General features: G+C 40.7%; 1 protein-coding gene across 7 annotated transcripts in view; it reads left to right on the top strand.

Moving 5' to 3' along the window:
* ralgapb (Ral GTPase activating protein non-catalytic subunit beta) overlaps nucleotides 1-19,815 on the top strand; it is a 23,314-nt gene extending 3,499 nt beyond the window's left edge. Inside the window, exons 3-32 of one of the 7 annotated variants that reach the window (XM_005730781.1) lie at nucleotides 615-817; nucleotides 943-1,109; nucleotides 1,209-1,395; nucleotides 1,729-1,860; nucleotides 2,193-2,371; nucleotides 3,498-3,649; nucleotides 3,914-4,166; nucleotides 4,798-4,833; nucleotides 5,691-5,892; nucleotides 5,993-6,160; nucleotides 6,279-6,393; nucleotides 6,609-6,756; nucleotides 6,882-6,946; nucleotides 7,033-7,177; nucleotides 8,554-8,675; nucleotides 9,699-9,881; nucleotides 9,974-10,122; nucleotides 12,957-13,144; nucleotides 13,256-13,359; nucleotides 13,518-13,673; nucleotides 13,826-13,891; nucleotides 14,318-14,527; nucleotides 14,990-15,148; nucleotides 15,303-15,468; nucleotides 15,555-15,677; nucleotides 15,765-15,901; nucleotides 15,986-16,094; nucleotides 16,321-16,399; nucleotides 16,771-16,919; nucleotides 17,432-19,815. In XM_005730781.1, coding sequence (XP_005730838.1) covers nucleotides 615-817; nucleotides 943-1,109; nucleotides 1,209-1,395; nucleotides 1,729-1,860; nucleotides 2,193-2,371; nucleotides 3,498-3,649; nucleotides 3,914-4,166; nucleotides 4,798-4,833; nucleotides 5,691-5,892; nucleotides 5,993-6,160; nucleotides 6,279-6,393; nucleotides 6,609-6,756; nucleotides 6,882-6,946; nucleotides 7,033-7,177; nucleotides 8,554-8,675; nucleotides 9,699-9,881; nucleotides 9,974-10,122; nucleotides 12,957-13,144; nucleotides 13,256-13,359; nucleotides 13,518-13,673; nucleotides 13,826-13,891; nucleotides 14,318-14,527; nucleotides 14,990-15,148; nucleotides 15,303-15,468; nucleotides 15,555-15,677; nucleotides 15,765-15,901; nucleotides 15,986-16,094; nucleotides 16,321-16,399; nucleotides 16,771-16,919; nucleotides 17,432-17,625 — 4,446 coding nt within the window. In that variant the 3' untranslated portion in view covers nucleotides 17,626-19,815. Of the gene's footprint in view, nucleotides 1-614; nucleotides 818-942; nucleotides 1,110-1,208; nucleotides 1,396-1,728; nucleotides 1,861-2,192; nucleotides 2,372-3,497; nucleotides 3,650-3,913; nucleotides 4,167-4,797; nucleotides 4,834-5,690; nucleotides 5,893-5,992; nucleotides 6,161-6,278; nucleotides 6,394-6,608; nucleotides 6,757-6,881; nucleotides 6,947-7,032; nucleotides 7,178-8,544; nucleotides 8,676-9,698; nucleotides 9,882-9,973; nucleotides 10,123-12,956; nucleotides 13,145-13,255; nucleotides 13,360-13,517; nucleotides 13,674-13,825; nucleotides 13,892-14,317; nucleotides 14,528-14,989; nucleotides 15,149-15,302; nucleotides 15,469-15,554; nucleotides 15,678-15,764; nucleotides 15,902-15,985; nucleotides 16,095-16,320; nucleotides 16,400-16,770; nucleotides 16,920-17,431 lie in introns of all 7 variants that reach the window. The other 6 variants (XM_013910272.1, XM_013910273.1, XM_013910275.1 and 3 more) reach the window with 6 other exon arrangements.
* Nucleotides 19,816-20,150: the final 335 nt, after the last annotated feature.

The following is a 20,150-nucleotide window of genomic DNA, read 5'->3' as shown; positions in this document are numbered from 1 at the left end:
GAAACTAGCGAGCTAACTTCCGCTAGCTTCCTGCTAACTTCTAACTCCGTTAAATATAATAACTTTTGTTTTCATGGATGCCTGGGAGTTAAATTTTATAGTTACACCTGGTTAAGCAGCAATGCTGATCGTTTTATTTAAGATGAAAGAATTTAGACAGTTTTTAACTCTTAGTGATGCTGCAGTGTTGTTTGTCCTGAAACATACAGAGTTTAGGACCCAGATTACTCCCAGATTTAAGAGCATCTTAGTCCGACAAATACGACTGTCTGTCACTACCCGATCCGTACCGGAAACCCGATCAATAACCCGACAATAACGACGGCCGCTTGCATGTTCTGCAAAAAAATGTGCTTTGTCGTGTATCTGACGGACAAACACCAAACCAGTTCCACATCAGGAAGTTGCACCATTTTTACAAACCAATTCTGGTTCATCTGTTTCACTCAACAATCGGCCATGTGCGTATGAAAACAAAGGCACTGCGCATGCGCGTTTTACTCCCATTGTATCGCGATATTTCATTTTCCTATCGTTGCCTAACATTATACCGGTATTACCGTGAATGGTATAATATGGCCCAGCCCTATATCTAACAATGGTTTGGTTCCCAGGTGAAATGGACTATGGAGGTGCTCTGTTATGGCCTGACCCTCCCCTTAGAGGGGGACACTGTCAAGCTGTGTGTGGACGTGTACACAGACTGGATGATGGCCCTGGTGTCGCCTAGGGACTCGATGCCTCAGCCTGTGGTGAAGGAGCCCAACATGTATGTCCAGACTATTCTAAAGCATCTCTACAACGTCTTTGTACCAAGGTATGTCTAAAAACTTTATTTCCCATTAGCTTGGATTTAAGGATGAATGCATTTTCACTGAAATCTTGGACTGCTTATATTGCTTTCATGTTCCCTCATTTCAAACAAGCTGTTTCTCCCTCCAGGCCTGAGCAGCATAGTCTGAACCACATCAGGCTTTGCCAGCAGGTTCTGACTGCAGTCCAGAAGCTGGCACGAGAGTCCGTTTCCATGGTGAGAGAGACCTGGGAGGTGCTGCTGCTCTTCCTTCTTCGCATCAATGACACCTTGCTCGCACCGCCCACAGTTGGAGGTAAACAAACCTTGCTCTCCTAAACTGTTCCTTCGTTATCTACTTGGTTATTATTTGTGATGATTAGTTATAATACCCCCCTGTTTTTCCCTTTTTCAGTGGGGGTAGCTGAGAAGCTGGCAGAGAAACTGATGGCAGTGTTGTTTGAGGTGTGGCTGCTTGCGTGTGCCCGCTGCTTTCCCACGCCGCCATATTGGAAGACAGCAAGGGAGATGCTGGCCAATTGGAGACATCATCCTCCTGTTGTAGAGCAGTGGAGCAGAGTAGCCTGTGCTTTGACCTCCAGGTTAGATTGGATTCAGTTCAACCTTTTGTGTTTTCAGTGGTAAAAGATTTTGTTAGAATTATGATATCTATATGTAGTTAGGTCCACAGGTTGTTGGACAGTGACAGTTTTTGGAGAGATTGCCTTCTTCAATGTAAAAGGCAGTCTCTCCATCTCAGACTAATAGAGCATGCTTTGCAGCTACTGAAGGCAAAGAAATTCACAAACAAGCAGCAACTGAAAGTGGCTGCATTAAAAGCCCAGGAGAACATCTCAAGGGATGAAATGTGGTTTGGTTTTTCGAGGTCTCTGTTAATGCAGTCTGTGTATTCCTGTCTCATTTCTTCGTTTCAGACTCCTGCGGTTTACTCATGGACCGTCCTTCCCACCTTTTAAAGTTCCCGATGAGGATGCCAATTTGATTCCTTTAGAGATGGACAATGATTGCGTGGCCCAGGCGTGGTACCGCTTTCTACACATGCTCAGGTGCTTATTGCCTCAACTGTATAAAAATGCCTTTGCTTGAAAAAGACATGTTCTTTCCTCTTTCTAAACGACATACATGGTGTTTGTTTGTTTGTTTTATTTAAGGGGAAGTTGAAGTTGCCTATCTGCTCTAGTTCAAGTCTATTCAACTGCATCCAAACTTTCATGTCTGGCTTTTTTTAATGTTATTTCATTTGTCATTCCCTCCTTTATTTCCTTTTACTTCCTTCGTCTACCCAACCTTATGTCACATTTATTCAAGAAAGATTTAGCAACACTTTTAAACATTTGGCTTAATCCATTATTATGTTTGCTTTCCTTTTTGTTTCCAGCAACCCAGTGGACCTGAGCAACCCCGCAGTAGTAAGCACCACTCCAAAGTTTCAGGAACAGTTTCTCAATTCGAGCGGCATACCCCATGAAGTGGTATTGCATCCATGTTTGAAACAACTACCCCAGATCTTCTTCAGGGCCATGAGGGGTGTCAGCTGCTTGGTGGATGCCTTCTTGGGTAAGAGGAATCCTGAGTTAAGATGAAAAGCTCAGTTGAGTGATATTTAAGACATTCAAAATGAAGCAGAGGATATACTTAAGGGATGAATGATAAAGCAACTTCAGCTTGGAGACCATTTTTGCAATCCATTATTTAATGGATTATGTTTAAGAAATATGTTGTTCCTGCTTTTGTGGCAGCTACCTGCTTTAGGAATTTATCCCCATATATTATTGTTGCCAGAAATGATTTCAGAAACTGCTGCAAAAGAAAGCGTTACTTTGACAGAAGTGTAAGCAGCTGGTTTTTATTGTGATCTGTTTGGCAAAAAGTTTAAGTCGCTCTAAATTCAATTTCATCCTGTAATCGTAATCTGTAGAATCTTGTCTTTAACAAACAGTAAAGCCAAACACTTCTGATGGGTTTTATAGCGTAGATGAAAATTTGTGTTATAGAGAGAAAAAGATTTAAAATGTATTTTTTTGCCAGTGTTGTTCTCTTACTACCTCTGAGTAATCTCAAGATGGAGGATGTCAGTCAGTAATACCTGTTTAAAGATTTCAATAGAAACATACCCGTGTGTATTTTTCTCTTTACACTGTAGGTGTCTCTGTTGAAAAGAAAGCTGTACGGGAGAGGGTGTTCACTTTTTGTCCAGTGCCGCTCTCTCATGGTACAGACATCAGCTGATACATGATATAATGTTTTGCTCTGGGCATGTTAGTGGATTGGTCCATTCACTGTTGGTGATGATACTCAGACTCACAAGTGATATATGTCAGATATTCAGGCTAAACTGCAAGATCATCAGGGGGACTCCTGCAGGCATGAAAATGGAAAATCAAAATGGAAATCAGTGATTGGTGATTTGTATCTAACCATTGTCTTGCATGTCTGTGAATCAATGCTGTCTATGATCAACTCACATACTGTCTTAAATAATACTGTAAATGGAAAACTGCTTCAAAATGATTATATTTTTATCCAAAACATGGTCTGTTCCCTGGGGGGGAAAACAATGGTTGCTGATTTATTTTTTTTATTTTTTCGCTGCCAGGCTAATCAGATGACACCGCCCCACCCCCAGATATCTGAGGAAAATTGGACTATTATACCCCGACTCATTTTACTTTTCTGTCACCAGGCATATCACGTCCCAGGGCTGACAGTGCCCCGCCCACTCCAGTCAACAGAATTAGCATGTCGCCGCCGCCCTCAATCACCAACACCACGCCTCCTCATAGCCGCAAGCAGCGCCACACAGTGGTCACCAAAACTACAAGCAAGAGTTCAGCTGTAAGTTCTGTAACTGCTACAGAGATGCAGAACAATAAGTGTAACTGTTAGATGTTTAGATCTTAGCTTTCTGTTGGTCTACAGACAGAAAAGAGTTAAATACTTGAACTTGGCACATTATTCTTTCCATGCTGAAGCTGCACTATCTAGAATTTGTAGGCAGTATTTCAGTACACTTGTCCAAATCTTGTGATCTTTTAGTTGGAACTAGTCAAGCTGTTTTCAGCCTATTGAGATATCTTCTATTCCCACCGCACCCTGTAGGGCAGTGGTGGTCAGCCAAACAAAACATCGCAGCAGCAACAGCAGCAGCAGCAGCAGCAGCAGCAGCAGACTTCGTCCTCCCCAACCCTTCTTTCCAGCCCCAACCAGAGCAGTTGGGAGTCTCGGCCCCTGCCAGCCCCAGCTCGACCGAAGGTCAACAGCATCCTCAACCTCTTTGGCCAGTGGCTTTTCGACGCTGCTCTCGTCCACTGTAAGCTCCACAGCGGCCTCAGCCGAGACCCCAGCATGACGGGTAAGAAGCGACGCGACGTCTCACGCTGTTTAAAATTATGCATGGGCAAGTCGGTGTTCATAAGTATGTGTTCATATGGAGTTATGTGTTTTTTGGTCTTTATTTTATTTATTTATTTAATTTAATTTTTTGAAAAATTTGTACTCTGTTGTTGGGATATCTTTTTGTTTTTTCACCATTTTCTCTGAAACTCTGTTGGGCCTTTCTGTGTGTGGAGGGCTTGGTTACAAGTGGCCTCGTATGAGATTTCCATCTGACTCTAATCCATTTGCATCGACCAACAATTTAGACCTGGCTCAAACTACATATAGGCTTTAACCCTATCCTAAGGAATTCATACGGTCATTTAATTGGTACAATCATTACTGGCAGCGGAGCTAAGAGTTAATGACAGCACATACACTTTTTAGCGTTTGCAATTGGCCCTCTTTGGCTCTTCTCACATTTCTCTTTTTGATGTAGTGTCCTGCACGTGTCTATCATGTCTGATTAATGTAAGAAATTTGTAATGGTCAGAAGTCATGAGCAAAAAAGAAAAACCACACAATTCATGCCTGATATGAATTGATCCCAAAATATTGGATCTGCTTTGATTTTTTTTTCTCTCTCCACTATTTCTGTTATCTTGCAGCCTCTTTTATCCAAATTCTCCTTTCTTATAAATCTTGTAAGTAGGAATGGCAGCTTTTTTTCCCCCTCACTTGATTTGCGTTTCTTGACAAAATCTTCTTGCTTTTGAGTTGAGTTCCTCATGGTCATCGTCATCATCACCATCTTTTTCTGTTCCAACTCCTCGCCATATATAAAAGTTCACCAGCATTCTTTCAGCGTTTCTCCAGAGGTTGATGGAATGGGTTTCACCAAACTGACCACTTGTCTCGACATTAACGTTGCCAGTTTGTGACAGTACCACCCCATTTAAGTTACCATTTTCTTTTTCCTTTGAGTCACGCTAATCCGTACTATTGTGTTTCAGACTCCCCTCGAGTTTAGCATTGTTTCTTGTATTTTCTTTTTGATGTTGTCAGTTCACTTCAGTTTTGAATTATATATTTTTTTTATTGGTTTAGTGCCTCAATGCATGAAGTGAATGTGACAGTCATATGATTGCAGCATTGAGGGATGCTGACACAGGGATTTTGCTTTATGTTCCTGCAGCAGTGAACGCCTGACACGTTTTTAGTACGAGCACACTACAACTTACTCACGCTTTGTGCCGGTGCTAGGCGGAACTTCTATGGCAAACTCTTTGTGTCAGAGTTCCCTTTATTGAATGCTTTTATTAAAGGATGTGAGTGTGTGTTTGCAGTTAATAAAGCCCTTCCTTTCTCTTGTTGTGATAGTGAGTTAATATCTGCTTTTTGTTGCTTTTATGTTTTTGAATTTTTACTGTTAACTTTTCGTTCTAGTGTGCATATAGTATATTTTTGTCTGCTTTTGCCTGTTTTGTCATACATGCATGAAAACTGAGGACTGCAATGGAATTCAGGGTTCTTTCATTCTTTTTTTTCACACTTTGTACAGCGATAGCCACTCAAGTGTCCTTGGAGCTGAGGAGGAAGGGTTCCCAAATGTCCACTGACTCCATGGTGAATAACCCAATGTTTGATGCCAATGAGTTCCCAGAGAGCTATGAAGCAGGACGGGCTGAGGCCTGTGGGACTCTGTGTCGCATCTTCTGTAGCAAAAAAACTGGAGAGGAGATTCTACCAGTTTACCTGTCGAGGTATATACTTTTTTTTTTTGCCAAATTAAACTGGTTTTGTTGCCATCTTCTTAACAGTAGGAAAGAAAATGATATGGTTTTCTTATTTCCTTTTCTGCAGGTTCTACATGGTCCTGATTCAGGGTCTGCAGATTTCTGATTTCATCTGTAGACCAGTTTTGGCTTCTATCATTCTCAACTCTTCCTCTCTCTTCTGTACTGACCTAAAGGGCATCAATGTGGTGGTGCCCTACTTCATAGCTGCGCTGGAGACCATTGTGCCAGACAGGTTAGACTGGTAGTTTACTTTCATTTGAGACCATTATTTGTTTTTACTCAGTCATGTAAATGTGTTATGTTAGAAATCAATTATATTACTTAAAGCATGTCTCCATTATTTTTGTTAGGGAACTGTCCAAATTTAAGATGTATGTAAATCCTACTGATCTGAGGAGAGCCTCCATCAACATCCTGCTTGCTATGCTCCCACTGCCACATCACTTTGGCAACATCAAATCAGAGGTAATGACTTTGGCGATGTTTATCTTTAAGCTGATAGTAACAGTCTTGCTTACTGCTGTGTATTGTACACACATTGGTGGCTCTTTCTTCAAATATTAAACTCCTTAAAACCTGTTGATGATTACGTAACCATAAAACAAGCCCTGAAACCTTTTCTTGTTGCAGAGTTTAAAGTTAATCAAGGTTGCTAACCACACTGACTCTGTGTTCTTTAGGTTCTGTTGGAGGGAAAATTCAACGAGGAAGATGGCTGGCCTCATGACCAGCCTGTGTCTTTCCTTTCACTGAGGCTGCGTCTTGTCAATGTCCTCATAGGAGCTCTGCAGACAGAGACTGACCCCACCAACACACAGCTCATACTGGGTATTTGCTGATAGCTTCATATATTTGATTGCAGTTATTTTAACTCTGTATATTGTTTGTACTTTATGATTGTGTAAAATTGTTTGTTTTTTTGTTTAATTATTATTTTTTATCCCTTTTTTCAGGTGCAATGCTAAATATTGTTCAAGACTCAGCTTTATTAGAGTCCATAGGCGCCCAGACTGAAACAGTAAGCTTGTTTTCTGCTAATTAGTTAATATTTACGGTGCTACAAGCTGGACTGGGCATTAAGATTTCTGTGTTTTTCGGTGGCAGGGGAGCATAGATGGCAGCCACTCAACCCTGAGGAGTCAGGGTCACAGCCGTACCAACAGTGGCATCAGCTTCAACAGTGGAGGCAGCACGGAGGCCACCAGCCCAGACTCTGAACGCCCTGCACAGGCGCTTCTCCGTGACTATGGTAGGACATGCCGCTCCTGAACATACACTAATATTTTTGTGCTTAATGAATTAACACAATAATACTTTATTTGGTCAGATAGCAGGTTTGCTGAAAGATTATTTCTAATGATCCCTGGCTGATTTCTCATTAGCTTCCAACTCCTCTTGACTTGTTTGTGGGTTTTTTTTTTTTTATAGCTAACGTGGTTAAAGTGGTATGCAGAGTTAAGAAGCGTTGGGTAAAATATCTTTGTAGGTGATGTAAAGTGTTTGCTGTGATGTTGTTTAAGAAGAATTTGGGATTGGGGTGGGTGGAGTTTCTGCTTTGATTTGCATTTTTTTTCTCTTAATGATTGGTTGCAACAATGTTGCCTAATCAAATGGATTTCAAATTTAGTATTTACTGTGCAGGGCTGAGTGATGTTTTGTTTTCATTTGATCGTTTTCTTTTTTGCACAAATTTATGTCTGTTTTCAGTGAACAGTGCTTCACATAGGCAGTTGTTTTCCAGCAGGAAACTGGGGGAAGGGATTGCTTGGTTCCTGTGAGACACATCTGTAGGACTATAGCATTGTGTTGTGAGGCTTAGTACAGGAAAAGCAATGCTTTAGAGTGGGTCATCTGTTGTTATAAATGCTGCAGCCATTTCAGTGTTATTTGGGTTTTCTAGTCAGTTTCTGTTCTGGTCCGTTCATTTAATTTCTTAACATTATCTCTTAAAAAAAACACTTGACAGTGCAGAGTTCTTTGTAACAGAGGTTGTAGTAAAAAACGGAAATAAAGAAGATTGTTGTTGTGTCACATACCTCACACAAGGTTGCGTTGCTTCCACTTGTAAAATTTCTTTTCTGGGACAAAGGTGTCCAGATAGTGGACTTTACATTGTTGTTGAAAATCAGTCTTAGGACTCTTTGTTTTCAAAGTTTTTAGCCCCTGTAAAAAGTAGCTCAAACTAGGAAAGTCTTTTGTCAGATGAACTGGAATTTTCCTTCCACTTACATATATTTAATGTAATTGGGTGATAAATGTTAAGTAATTCTTAAAAATTTCAGTGTTCCTCTGTTTTTAAAAAAAAATCTCGTAATTATTTGTTAAAATAAAATTTGAAAATGCTATTTTGATGTAAAAATGCTAACATCACTCAGTTCTGTTCCTCAGCATTTTACTGCTGTCTCTTTTTTACTCTGCCTGTATTTTGCGCAGGATTGTGTGCTTTGCTGTATTCTTTCACCTCTAATGCATGTTGTATGTTATTATAAAGCAATATCTGCTAACACCTGAGCATTCAGAAATGTCTTTCTGTGTGACTTTCTAGCTTTGGTTCTTTAATCCTGCATTGCTCTATTCTTTGCAGTGTTTGGTATTTTGGGGTGTTATATGATCTAGCTCTTCCAGATACTGCGGCAGGCCTGCTGGTGCGCAGCATCCACCTGGTCACTCAGAGGCTCAACTCCCAGTGGAGACATGACATGAGCATTTCACTCGCTGCCCTGGAACTGCTGGCTGGACTGGCCAAGGTAACTTGAACACCATAGAAGCTCAGTGTAAGAATGTGCAGTCATTACTAGCTGGACTAGCTAAGATAACTGTCGTGTTCCAGTACACCAATGTTACTCAGGCCTCAACAGCTTTAGTTACTGTAGTCTTAAAAAAAAATAAAAAAAAAAACCTTTAAAAAATCAATAAAAAAAAAAGAAGAGTTTTTGAAAGAGCTCTATTCCAGGAACACCCTTAATAAAATGTCTGGGCCGATTATGGGGTCAAGCGAAACCAGCTGCGTGTAGGGCGTGCTAACTTATACCGATAGTTATTACGCCCCATTCCCAAATGACACAGTGCAGCTTCACAGAGGACTTGTGATACATTTGGGTGTTTTTTGCCACCTTCAGTCAGTTAATTTCCTAGCTCAGAATAAGGGAGTTGCCCTCACATTGTACCACAGATTACTGTAAAGAGAGTTTCTCTAACTTGTAATGACTGTGAAGTTTGTGTTTGCAATCACACTGCCAAAATGCAGGAACAATTAATATGTCAATATTCTACTTAATACAGAATTCCGAGTATAGAAAAGACAATATTCTTGTCTTTTGGCACAACCCACTTTCATTGTTGCACTTTTTTTGTTGCACTGTTGTGTCTGCACTGCCTTGTGCTTGTATCATTCTGTTCTGTCTGGTGTTGCACTGTTTTTGCTTTGTTTTGTCTTTTTGTTTTTTGCAACTTTTGCCATTTTTGCACACTTGCACTTTATTTAGTCATGTGTTGATCACCTGTTATATGTAGCACCAGGGTCTTGGAGGAACGTTGTCTCACTTCACTGTGTAATGTACCACTGCACATGGTTGAAATTACAATAAAGCGACTTGACTTCACTGTTCCTTTACATACTTTTCTACTCATAATCAAATATGTTGTCATTTTGAAAAAAAGGGCAACATTTTTAAACCAAATTTTTTCACAGTTGCATAAAACAAACCACTTTTAAAATGTATCTAATATAGAAGATTTTTTTCCTGTGTCTTTGTGTATGTCTTAATCAGGTGAAGGTGGGGGTCGACTCTGCAGACCGTAAACGTGCTGTCAGCTCGATATGTGGTTACATTGTGTTCCAGTGTAGCCGTCCAGCTCCTCTTCAATCCAGAGACCTCCACTCCATGATTGTAGCTGCCTTCCAGTTTCTGTGTGTGTGGCTCACAGAACACCCTGACATGTTGGATGAGAAAGTAAGTCTAAAGACCTTTTTCCCTCTCTCTTTCATGTATGTCGGTAGGTAAGAGAAAATCGATATATTGTTTTGTATTTTCTTTTGCTCCAGGACTGTTTGGTTGAGGTTTTGGAAATTGTGGAGTTGGGAATCTCAGGCAGTAAGTCCCGTCAGGAGCAAGAAGTTCGACATAAAGGGGAGAAGGAGCACAACCCGGCTTCCATGAGAGTGAAGGATGCTGCTGAGGCAACTTTGTCCTGGTGAGACTAAAGCCCCCTTTTTTCATTAGTACCTACTCCGGTCAGCTTGCCATGCTTTTCAGGGTTTTCCATTTGGTCATAGTACCTGGTGCCAGGTACTTTATTTAGCACCTACTCCGCCGGGCTTCCAAGCAATCGTATCCAAAAATGTGACATCAACAGACTGCATGCCACCAGTCAGTGGCATCACTTGATGAGTCATGAGAGCGTCTCATTCAGGAAAATCCAAACCAAGCAACGAGGGGAACGGCTACAAAAACAACGCTGTGGTCCCCTAGTCTGACAAAAAAAAGCCACAGACCGAGCACCAGGTATATCGTTGCCTCAACGCCCAGCTTTGTTGTAGCATTCATGTCACGCACTAATTACGCCACGGGACGCTCGGCTGCATTGCTATAACCACAACCAGACACATTAGGTGGTAGTGGATTGTAATAGAATGGGAGTCCGGTCAAGATCAGACTAGGTACTAATGGAAAAAAGGCTTAAGCTCCATTGGCCGTTCAAACATTTTTCATTGTAAAATGGTTACGTTACCATTTCATCACCTGTATAAGTCTTGTGATGTGACCAGCAGTCTGCAGCAAACACCAGATTTCCTACTGTGGGATCTTCTTATCTTTAAACTTAAACACTTGTATTGCACCTTGGCTTTTTGATAAGCTAGTAAAAGTATGTCTACTGTAAATTGTCCTTTGTTTGCTAGATAGGCTAGACAGATTGATATCACCTCCAGTGGCAGTCAATCACACAATAAATTTGTATATAACTTAAATTTAGCTACCTGTGACAAAGCACAGCCACAAAGTCAGCCACAGCCACAGACCGAGAATCTCAGCTGCACACAAAAACAGCTGCGCAATGACTAAACTCTTCCTGTTTATAAAGGTCTATCAGAACTGGGTCCAAAAATGGAGTTTACTGAACAGTTTATAACAAAGTGTAAATAAAATCGCACTATTTTGCCCCAGATATTCATCCAGCAAACCTCTCAGCTGTGAGGGGAAACTCCCCACTCAGCATAGCCGTGGGTTGCGACTAGGGCTGAACGATTATGGAAAATAATCTAATTGCGATTTTTTTTGCCCCATTTTTGGGTTTGGGTTGGGTTTTGGGTTTTTTTTTTAGGTTTTTTTTTTTTTTTTTTTTTAACCAAGGCCAGGCATTCCTTCTTTTGGTTTGGCAATACTATATTACATTAATTTTAAACTGTTCTTTCCTGGAAGACAGACCTCTGTTATGATGACATGAGGTGATGCATGAATTGATGACTGACATTTTTATTTAACTTCTTCAATCACAACAGTATATTTGAACATACACAATAGTTTATTTTTAGCTTACAAACATCTGAGCATAAAGTGCTGACAAGGAACCCTGGTGTAAACATTAAAATGAAAGTCAGTACAATGTGCAGATTGCAGAAATATACATAAAAAAAATCGGTGGCTTTACCACACTCAGTTTTTCGACATCTGTGAACTACTAGACAGTCATTCAATTAAAAAATAATATTAAATAAATAAAACTAATAAATAAAAAATACACACATCTTACTGATCTCTGCAGTCAGTAACATTACACATAAAGTGCAAACATAATAGCAATTGTATAAACACACACACAAACACGCCTTTAAAATTTAAAGGCGTGAAATTGGACGGTCTAGTTCTGATTAGCGTCACCGCTGTCTCGGTGGAGTTTAATAAACTCGGCCGTCTGCTTCTTGCTATCTAAAATATAACCAGACACTGGTGTAAATTCTCGACTGTCTCATACTTCTGTTTAATAAGTTTTCTGTTTGACGTTTAGTCAGCTGTGTGAAAACCAAGGAGGAACCCACCCGGGGGATTAATAAAGTTTTATTTTATCTAATCTAATAACTTTAATCTCAGCCAAACCGATTTACTCACGAACAAACAAAACACTGAAAAAAGCCCAACAATAACATTTTTAGGTTGTCTAAGTGACTTATATATTACGTTTAACCCGAGCAGCGAAACTCCGCGGTGATCTGAAAATGATGTGCCGGGAGTTGTGCCGTTTTCGGCCGCATCAGTAACCCTCGAGCTCCCGGCTAGCTGTCGAGCTGGAGGGTAGCAGACGCCTCTGAAAACGTCGAAGCACTTTTGCAAATATGGGATATCTTGATAAACCGAGCAGATATTTGATGTTTACACAGCTACTTTCTCGCCTGAAAATATGTTAAAAGTTTATTTTGTGACCCAGAAAGATTAGTATGAGTAATTTTAAAACTTAGTAGCGGCCGCCATTGCTGAAACTGGAGTTTGGCTGGGCCGCGCTATGAATTCTGGGATATGGTAGTAATTTGGACAGCCTTCGGCGCGTCGCTGTGACGTAATCGGTCTACAAATGCGGCCTCAGGAGGATGCAGCCCATGAATTTGGACATGTCCAGAGTATAATCGCAGCCTTTGCGGTTAGAAAATTGCACTTGATCATGTCGCGATATTATCGCAAATGCGATATATCGTTCAGCCCTAGTTGCGACTTGGCCAGTCAGCCAGAGAAATTCACCCCCATAGTGATGCTGATGACTTTTCCATCATTAGACTTGGTGATAACACTGAAGTGGATTGTGACTGATTCTTATAAACCAAGTAGGGTTTTTCTTCAAAATCTTTTATGACTGTGCTAAAGTGTTGTTGCTTCTGTTGTTTATTTTTCTGCTTCCTCAGCATCGTAGCTGGCCCACTTTTTTTGCTGAACCTTCATACACATGACTTTTGGATAGTGAAATATGTTGCATTCATTGACCCAGTTTGCTTGTATTTATGTTCTTTCTTATATTTGTGTTTCCCTGGTGCTCCCTAGTATCATGCAGGTGTTGGGGGCCTTCCCGTCTCCCAGTGGGCCTGCGTCTACTTGCAGCTTGCTGAATGAAGATACTTTGATTCGCTATGCCAGACTCAGTGCCACAGGAGCCAGTAACTTCCGTTACTTTGTCCTGGAAAACTCTGTCATCCTTGCAATGCTGGAGCAACCTCTTGGCAATGAGCAAAGTCAGTAGCTTATTGTCTCGCTTTTGATATTTTTAGTTAATAAATTTGAATGCTGGGAGAAAACAAAGTGTCTGGTATGCTTTTAATATGGGTCTGTTTTTGTCCTCACAGACCCCAGTCCTTCTGTGACAGTTTTGATCCGGGGAACGGCTGGTCGACATGCCTGGACCATGCAGCTCTTCCATCAACCGAGAGGGGCCAGGGCTAATCAGAGGGTGAGATCGCACTCTAGATTAATACTAATTAAAGTTAACACATTTTAAGCTAACTTTGCTAAAACATATTTTAAAGTTGCACCATTTTGTCAAACTTGTAGCACCACATCTGATAACACATCTCTGTTATATATCTGTTTTCTTCTCCCCTCCCGCAGCAGGTGTTTGTTCCTGAAGGCCGTCCAACACCCAACAATGATGTGGGGATTAAGTACAATGTGAAACAGAGGCCCTTCCCTGAGGAGGTGGATAAGATCCCGCTTGTCAAAGCTGATGTCAGTATCCCTGACCTGGATGACATTGTTAGTAAGGAGGTGAGAGATCAGCTTCCCGTCGAACCCTATAATTAAGCTTCTATCCACATTATGTCTGATAACACAAAAATTAAGTTATTCTCTTACAGGTATCGGGTAAACCATGATTTGTTATATCTTAAAGAGTATTGTTTGTTATTGCACAAACTTAGGTGTCTTGTATGGGCTGGGAGGAAGATTCGAGAGCTTCAGATTCACTGAACAGAATTTGCCCTCGTGTGAGTTGTTGGAAACAGGAGGGCTCATTGGGTGTTGTGTTAAATAGGTCAAATCATCTGGTTTAGTGGTGATCATTTTGTGTGGTTTCTCAATCCTTTGCCGTTTCTCTGTGAAACTACTGGTGCTTCTCTAACACTGTCTCAACAAACTTTTATAAGGGCTGGAGAATGCAAACCAGTACAACAGCCCTTTAATAAACTAAAGGGCTGTGTACTGGATTGCATTTGATGGTATGGGTGATCCATTATTAAATGTTTCCCATGGTTATAAAGTACAGATGACACTGTCATAACGTTTCCTCTCACCTTTGGGGGTCAGTATCTGTTTGGACTGTGAGGGTTCTGCTTCAATTCACGTTGAGCTCATGCAGTCGACGACTGTTCACGAGGCCCTGTTTTAAAGATGTCCCGCCCCCATCTTTTCAGCTGGAAGTTCAGCACGACAAGCTTCGTAATCTGATGACCAAGCAGATAGAGTATGAGAACGCCTTGGAGCGACACAGTGAGGAAATCTGGAAGTCCACTCCTTTTCCTGACCCACAGACAGACTGCAAACCCCCTCCACCCTCACAGGAGTTCCAGACAGCACGTCTCTTCCTCTCCCACTTTGGCTTCTTGTCTCTGGAGGCACTTAAGGTCAGTTACTTTTTAATGTCAGATTACAAACTCTTTGATTGATCGGTATTAAATATACATGCTAATTGGTAGGTTTCCATTGTCTTTCTATTTAAAGCCTTTTTCAGATAAACGATGGGTTGGTTCTTTTTGTTCTTTCTACTATTCCGTAAAAGTTGTGATGGAGATCTTAATGTTTCTCATCTTGTAACATTTATGTATCACTTTAAATACGGCACAAGTTTGAGTGTATGTTATCGCATTAATGGATAGTATAGATCTTGAGTTGCTGAGCTAATATGAAGACATGTTTGCAAGAATGTGCTAAACTGCTGTACATGAAAGAAAGATGAACTTCTAAAAGCTCTTTAATTTGAAAAAAGGTCATATTAAAAATGTTGCCTATCTGATCCTGACAAAAAATACTTAAATCTGTGAAATAAAATGTATTTGTTAGAATAATGTTTACATAACCCTTCATAGGAACCCAACAACAGTCGTCTACCTCCTCACCTGATTGCCCTGGAGTCATCCTTGCCAGGATTTTTTGATGACATCAGCTACCTGGACCTGCTTCCCTGCCGACCTTTTGACACGGTCTTTATTTTCTATGTGAAACCTGGACAGAAAAGCAGTCATGAGGTAAGGGAATACAGATTGATTGATTATTGTTTACCTTTACAATGTACTGATGTTAACTTAGTTACTTCTTCCAGTTACTTATTTATTTACACACATAAAGAGGAACAGGAAGAAGAAACTCTTTCATTATCTTGTTCTTGTTGTTGGTGATCAGATCCTAAGGAATGTAGAGTCTTCGGCCAGCGTCCAGCCCCACTTCTTGGAGTTCCTGTTATCCTTGGGCTGGCCTGTGGACGTGGGACGCCACCCAGGTTGGACAGGACACTTGGACACCAGCTGGTCTGTGAATTACTGCTCTGATAGCAATGATGTACAAGCAGGTAAGACACTAAGATGGTCATCGCAATTGTTATTTATTTGTTTATATGTTATTAGTAACTCAATGAATCTTTGTTTGTTTTTCCAGAGGAAGCGGGTACACCGGAGGACACTGGTGGTTCGGTGTTCAACGGAGAGAAGAAAGTTTTGTACTATGCTGATGCTCTGACAGAAATCGCCTTTGTGGTTCCTTCTCTAACAGAACACTCAGGTCAGTATTCACGATCTTCAATATGAATTCAAAGATACTGAAAGCCTCTGTGCTGAATTGGAGTTGCAATTTGCTCTCATTTGGCAGAGGAGTCTTCAGTGCACAGTGACTCCACGGTGGAGGCAGACACCAACTCAGAACTCATGCCCGGTGTGCTCAAACAACCCAATCTCACACTGGAACTGTTCCCCAACCATTCTGAAAGCATGGAGTCCGCTAAAAAGGTAGATTTCAGCTTCTGTGAGTATATGTGGCCTCTAATGTTTGATGTAATGCTTGATCAAAATGAATTTACCTGTTTTATCTAGCTGAGTCCTTTAGTGAAGGCAAAGAGGTCATCGACTGGAAAATCCTTCCCCCAACTGGGGCCTGAAACAAAGGCGTTTGTGGTCTGGGTGGAGCGCTTTGATGATATTGGTAGGTATAAAGTCTCTATTCGGCCCACCACCCCTCCTCTCATACTGTAATTTAAGACTAGCCCCCTTCATAGATTATAGTCAGCCAGCAGGTTTATCCTCACAAAATATTTTAGTATAAAATACTTAATCTCTGCACTGTTAGATGTTGTCTGTAAGAAGGTGTTTGCCAAATTATCAATGTGCATGAAAGTCTTCATTTCTCTGTTTTTTGTTTGTTTTTTTAGAGAACTTCCCTTTGACCGACCTTTTAGCGGAAACCAGCACGGGCTTGGAAGCTAGCATGAGCAACAGCACTTCCTGCAGGTATTCACAAGCTTATGCTTAATGCACTTGCCTGCCAGTATAAAAAAAACATGTGGTTTCTGAATTGGTTTTGGTCAGGTGCAAAAAGGAAGAACAAAAAAAACAAAAAAACAATGCTGCAAAACCCAATGTGCAAAACAGGAAGTGCTATGCAGCGGGCTGAAAAGAGGAACTGTGGCAGAGCAGTGACAGCAGTTGTCAAGTGACTTGAAAGAAAAATGAATTAAAAGCATTTTTGTAAACATTGCTCCTTTGTTCACCATCAGCAGAATTACACAGTTATTTAAATAGACAGAGTACATGCATTTGAAATGTAGCTTTCTTCTTATCCTATCTTTGCCTCCCTTTTCACTTTATTCTTAATGTTGCAGGTCGGGGTTACTAGAAAAAGACGTTCCTTTGATCTTCATCCACCCTCTGAAGACGGGACTCTTCAGGATCCGCTTGCATGGTGCTGTGGGTAAATTTGGCATGGTGATTCCTCTGGTGGATGGCATGGTGGTCAGCCGCAGAGCTCTTGGTAATTGCTCATTTATCTTCCACTTACTTAACTTGTCCATCCTTACCTTACCACACTTCAGCTTTTTTCATGCATCACAAGGAATCATTTTCTCACTATTAATGCGCACGCATGAGTATTGCACAATGGATGTTTTTACTTGGAAATGCACAGGAAATAAACTCCCATTTAGAAAGTGTGTGGTGTTTCCCTCTGAAGTTCTGTTTTCTAATGTAAAAGTATTGCTCATCTGTGTCGTCAAGTTGCATCACCAGGCTTTGAAAGAACCCATTTAAGGCATTTATTTAACTTTCCTGTGTTGATGAACAAGTTTAACTTTGGGGGGAAATAAAAAAAAAGTCTTACTCTGTTGAATGTGCTGCAACTCTTGGCCAGCAGATGGCACAGTTAAGTGTTTTGGTTTTATCTGTGGCTCTACACTTTCACACATAATACTCTAAATCCACGTAACTCACATTGGCTGTGTCGCGCGTGAGTACTGATGAGCTTCTGTTTGTGTGTCTGCCTCTCAGGGTTCCTCGTGCGCCAAACGGTCATCAACGTATGCCGACGGAAGCGTCTGGAGAGCGACTTGTACAACCCTCCTCACGTGAGGCGGAAGCAGAAAATAACCGAAATTGTGCAGCGTTACCGCAACAAACAACTGGAGCCCGAGTTTTACACCTCGCTCTTCCATGAGGTGGGGGAGGGAAAGCCTCACCTCTAACCCTCCCCCCCTCTCCCCCGTCTCCTGTCCTAACACTGGCACACAAGCGCACACAACAATACACACATGCACGCACACACCCCCGTTATTCTGTACTCATAAACCACCTACAACTGTGCTTGTACACACACAGACACACACATGCACACACAGAATCTTTATATTTATACTGTATAATTTTGTTATTTATATGAATACATATATCAGCACTGTTTGCCTTTGACTCTTAGATCAAAGTGTCAAAAACCATGCCAAGGTGGGAAAAAACAAACGACATTTCTGTGTTGCGGCTACTCACTGAAGATCTGAACGGCTGAAGTTCAACAGTGAACTTTGCTCCTCGTTTTTAGGTTCACGCTTTGTGGCAAAACAATTTCTGCTTGTCTTTAACCGCAATACAGTAGTTACACTGTTGGCCTTTCTGAACTTGTAAAAAGTTTGTCCGTCGAACCTTGTAATATGAATGAACTTCAAGAGGTTTGGTAATACAGAGTTGTGTCCAAAATCCAGATCTGCTCATCTGTTTTTGTTTCTAACAGATTTATGGTTGGATTATTATTATTATCATTTTTTTTGCCAAGGAGATAAACATCTTGTATCCACCTTAAAATGTCGTAAACACATATATATGTATATATAGCTTCAATGCAGGTAACTTAAAAGTTGACCCGTCATTGGATCTGACGACAGACTTCCTCGACGTTCACACACATACACACACATGCAGACACACACCCTGCTTTAGTCTTCCTAGTGTGAACGCACACTTGGCCTCCGCAGCAGCTGACTAAGCACATGAGACGTTTATAGTTTTGTATCGTTTTCTTCTGGCTTTTACTGTATGTAGACGTCATTTTTGACACTTGTGCTCTGTGCCAGGCCATCCCATTGCGCAGCTGCCACTACATTTTGTGTGTGCATGTATGAGTAAGAGTGTGTGTGTGTGTGTGTACACAGCAACGTTTGCTTGTCCAGCCAGTCACTTGACACTACAAGGAGTCCGAGACCCCTAAAAGCCCAACACGTTGCATTTAAGGTTGAATCCTGTCACTTTAAAATATACAGTTTTGAAAATGCCACGACATACGTCGATCGCGACATTAGATTTTAGTTTACTCTTAATGCTTGGAAACACAAGAGTTTACTAATAGTGAGAGGGGCTACAGAGCTCCTGGAGTTTGCGCTTGATGTTTTCAGGCCTAATTTGAAATCACCACATTTTTAAGGTTGCAAGTATCTCATTACGAAGCAGAACCAGAGCACAGTTTTTAAGTGTCTCGCTCCTCCAAACAAAATCTATGTGATAGATTCAGAGGCCAAAATACTTGATGTAGCTAACAGGATTATGTGACTTTATTTTGGCTGATCAAAGCTGTATTTTCTTTCTTTTTCTCCTTTTCTTTTCTTTGGAAATGTAAACCCAGGAAGAGATAATATTTAACATGTCAGTTATCTTCAGTTTGGATTGCAGAAATGTGCACTTTTGCCTTCACAAATGTTATGATAATTTTCTTTTTTTTTTAAAAAAAAAATACAATTTCACTCTTATTTTTCTCACTGTACTTTTGGTTTTAATTCAAGCCCTCTCACTGTCTGCCTGTAACAATGTGAATTTATTTATCACAGAGATGGAGCAGGGCAAACACCTCTAGTTTCTTTTGTTATATTGGAAAGTCTTAATGCACTGAGCACATTTTTATGTTCATTTTATGTTTATTTTCTATTCTCTTTGGTTACCTTACATGTCCTCTTTTGTACTTTTGTGCATTTTTGGAAGAAAAACCCTGCTGAAGGAAGAGTTTTATCTTGTGAAATATGAATGAAGAGGACGCGCTGTGGAGTTTTTAAACCTGTCGTGTCTAATTGTGACTCACTTTTTATGACAGTGCTGTATGCACATGCCTTTTTCGGAAGGAAAGTACATACAATGAAAGACAAACTACATACAATGAGTCACACGTTGTATCCTGTAAGTCCTCTGAGGTTTGAGCATATTTAAGGATTTGCCATGTACAGAAGCAGAGGATAATATGTAAATATGTGATAGATCAAGGCATTTACAAGTTGTTGCATTCCTCATCTGAGATGGCAGAAAAAGATATGTATGTATGCGTTTTTTTTGTGTGTGGGAGGAACGCAATGGGTATTGAATGTAACATGCATCAATTAAAACTATTATTGACATTTTAATTTCCTTCCATTCATAATATTTGACTTTTTCTTCACAGATTGAAATCTTTTTCCTCTTAATATTTTTTTATATTCTGTTCAGTGAGTTTCTTTCTGAAAGCAGATGTGTTTAGAACCTGTCAGATGAATTAGAATATTAACTGTGAATATTTGTACCGCCTGCAGAGTGAACCTGCCCTCTGGCGTGGACTGGGTCTGACTGCAAAGATACTTGAGGGATATTATCTGTAACCCAAGGCTGAGATAGTGACAGCCAATAAGCCTGTATGCCCTGAAGCTATATTAAAATATTTATGTTCTGCAACTGAAAAAAATAAATAAATGATTTGGTTAAC

This window comes from Pundamilia nyererei, unplaced genomic scaffold (genome assembly GCF_000239375.1).
Source record: "Pundamilia nyererei isolate P.nyererei 1_Seehausen unplaced genomic scaffold, PunNye1.0 scaffold00039, whole genome shotgun sequence".
NCBI lineage: Eukaryota > Metazoa > Chordata > Actinopteri > Cichliformes > Cichlidae > Pundamilia > Pundamilia nyererei.
This window is presented reverse-complemented; position numbering and strand designations above follow the sequence as displayed.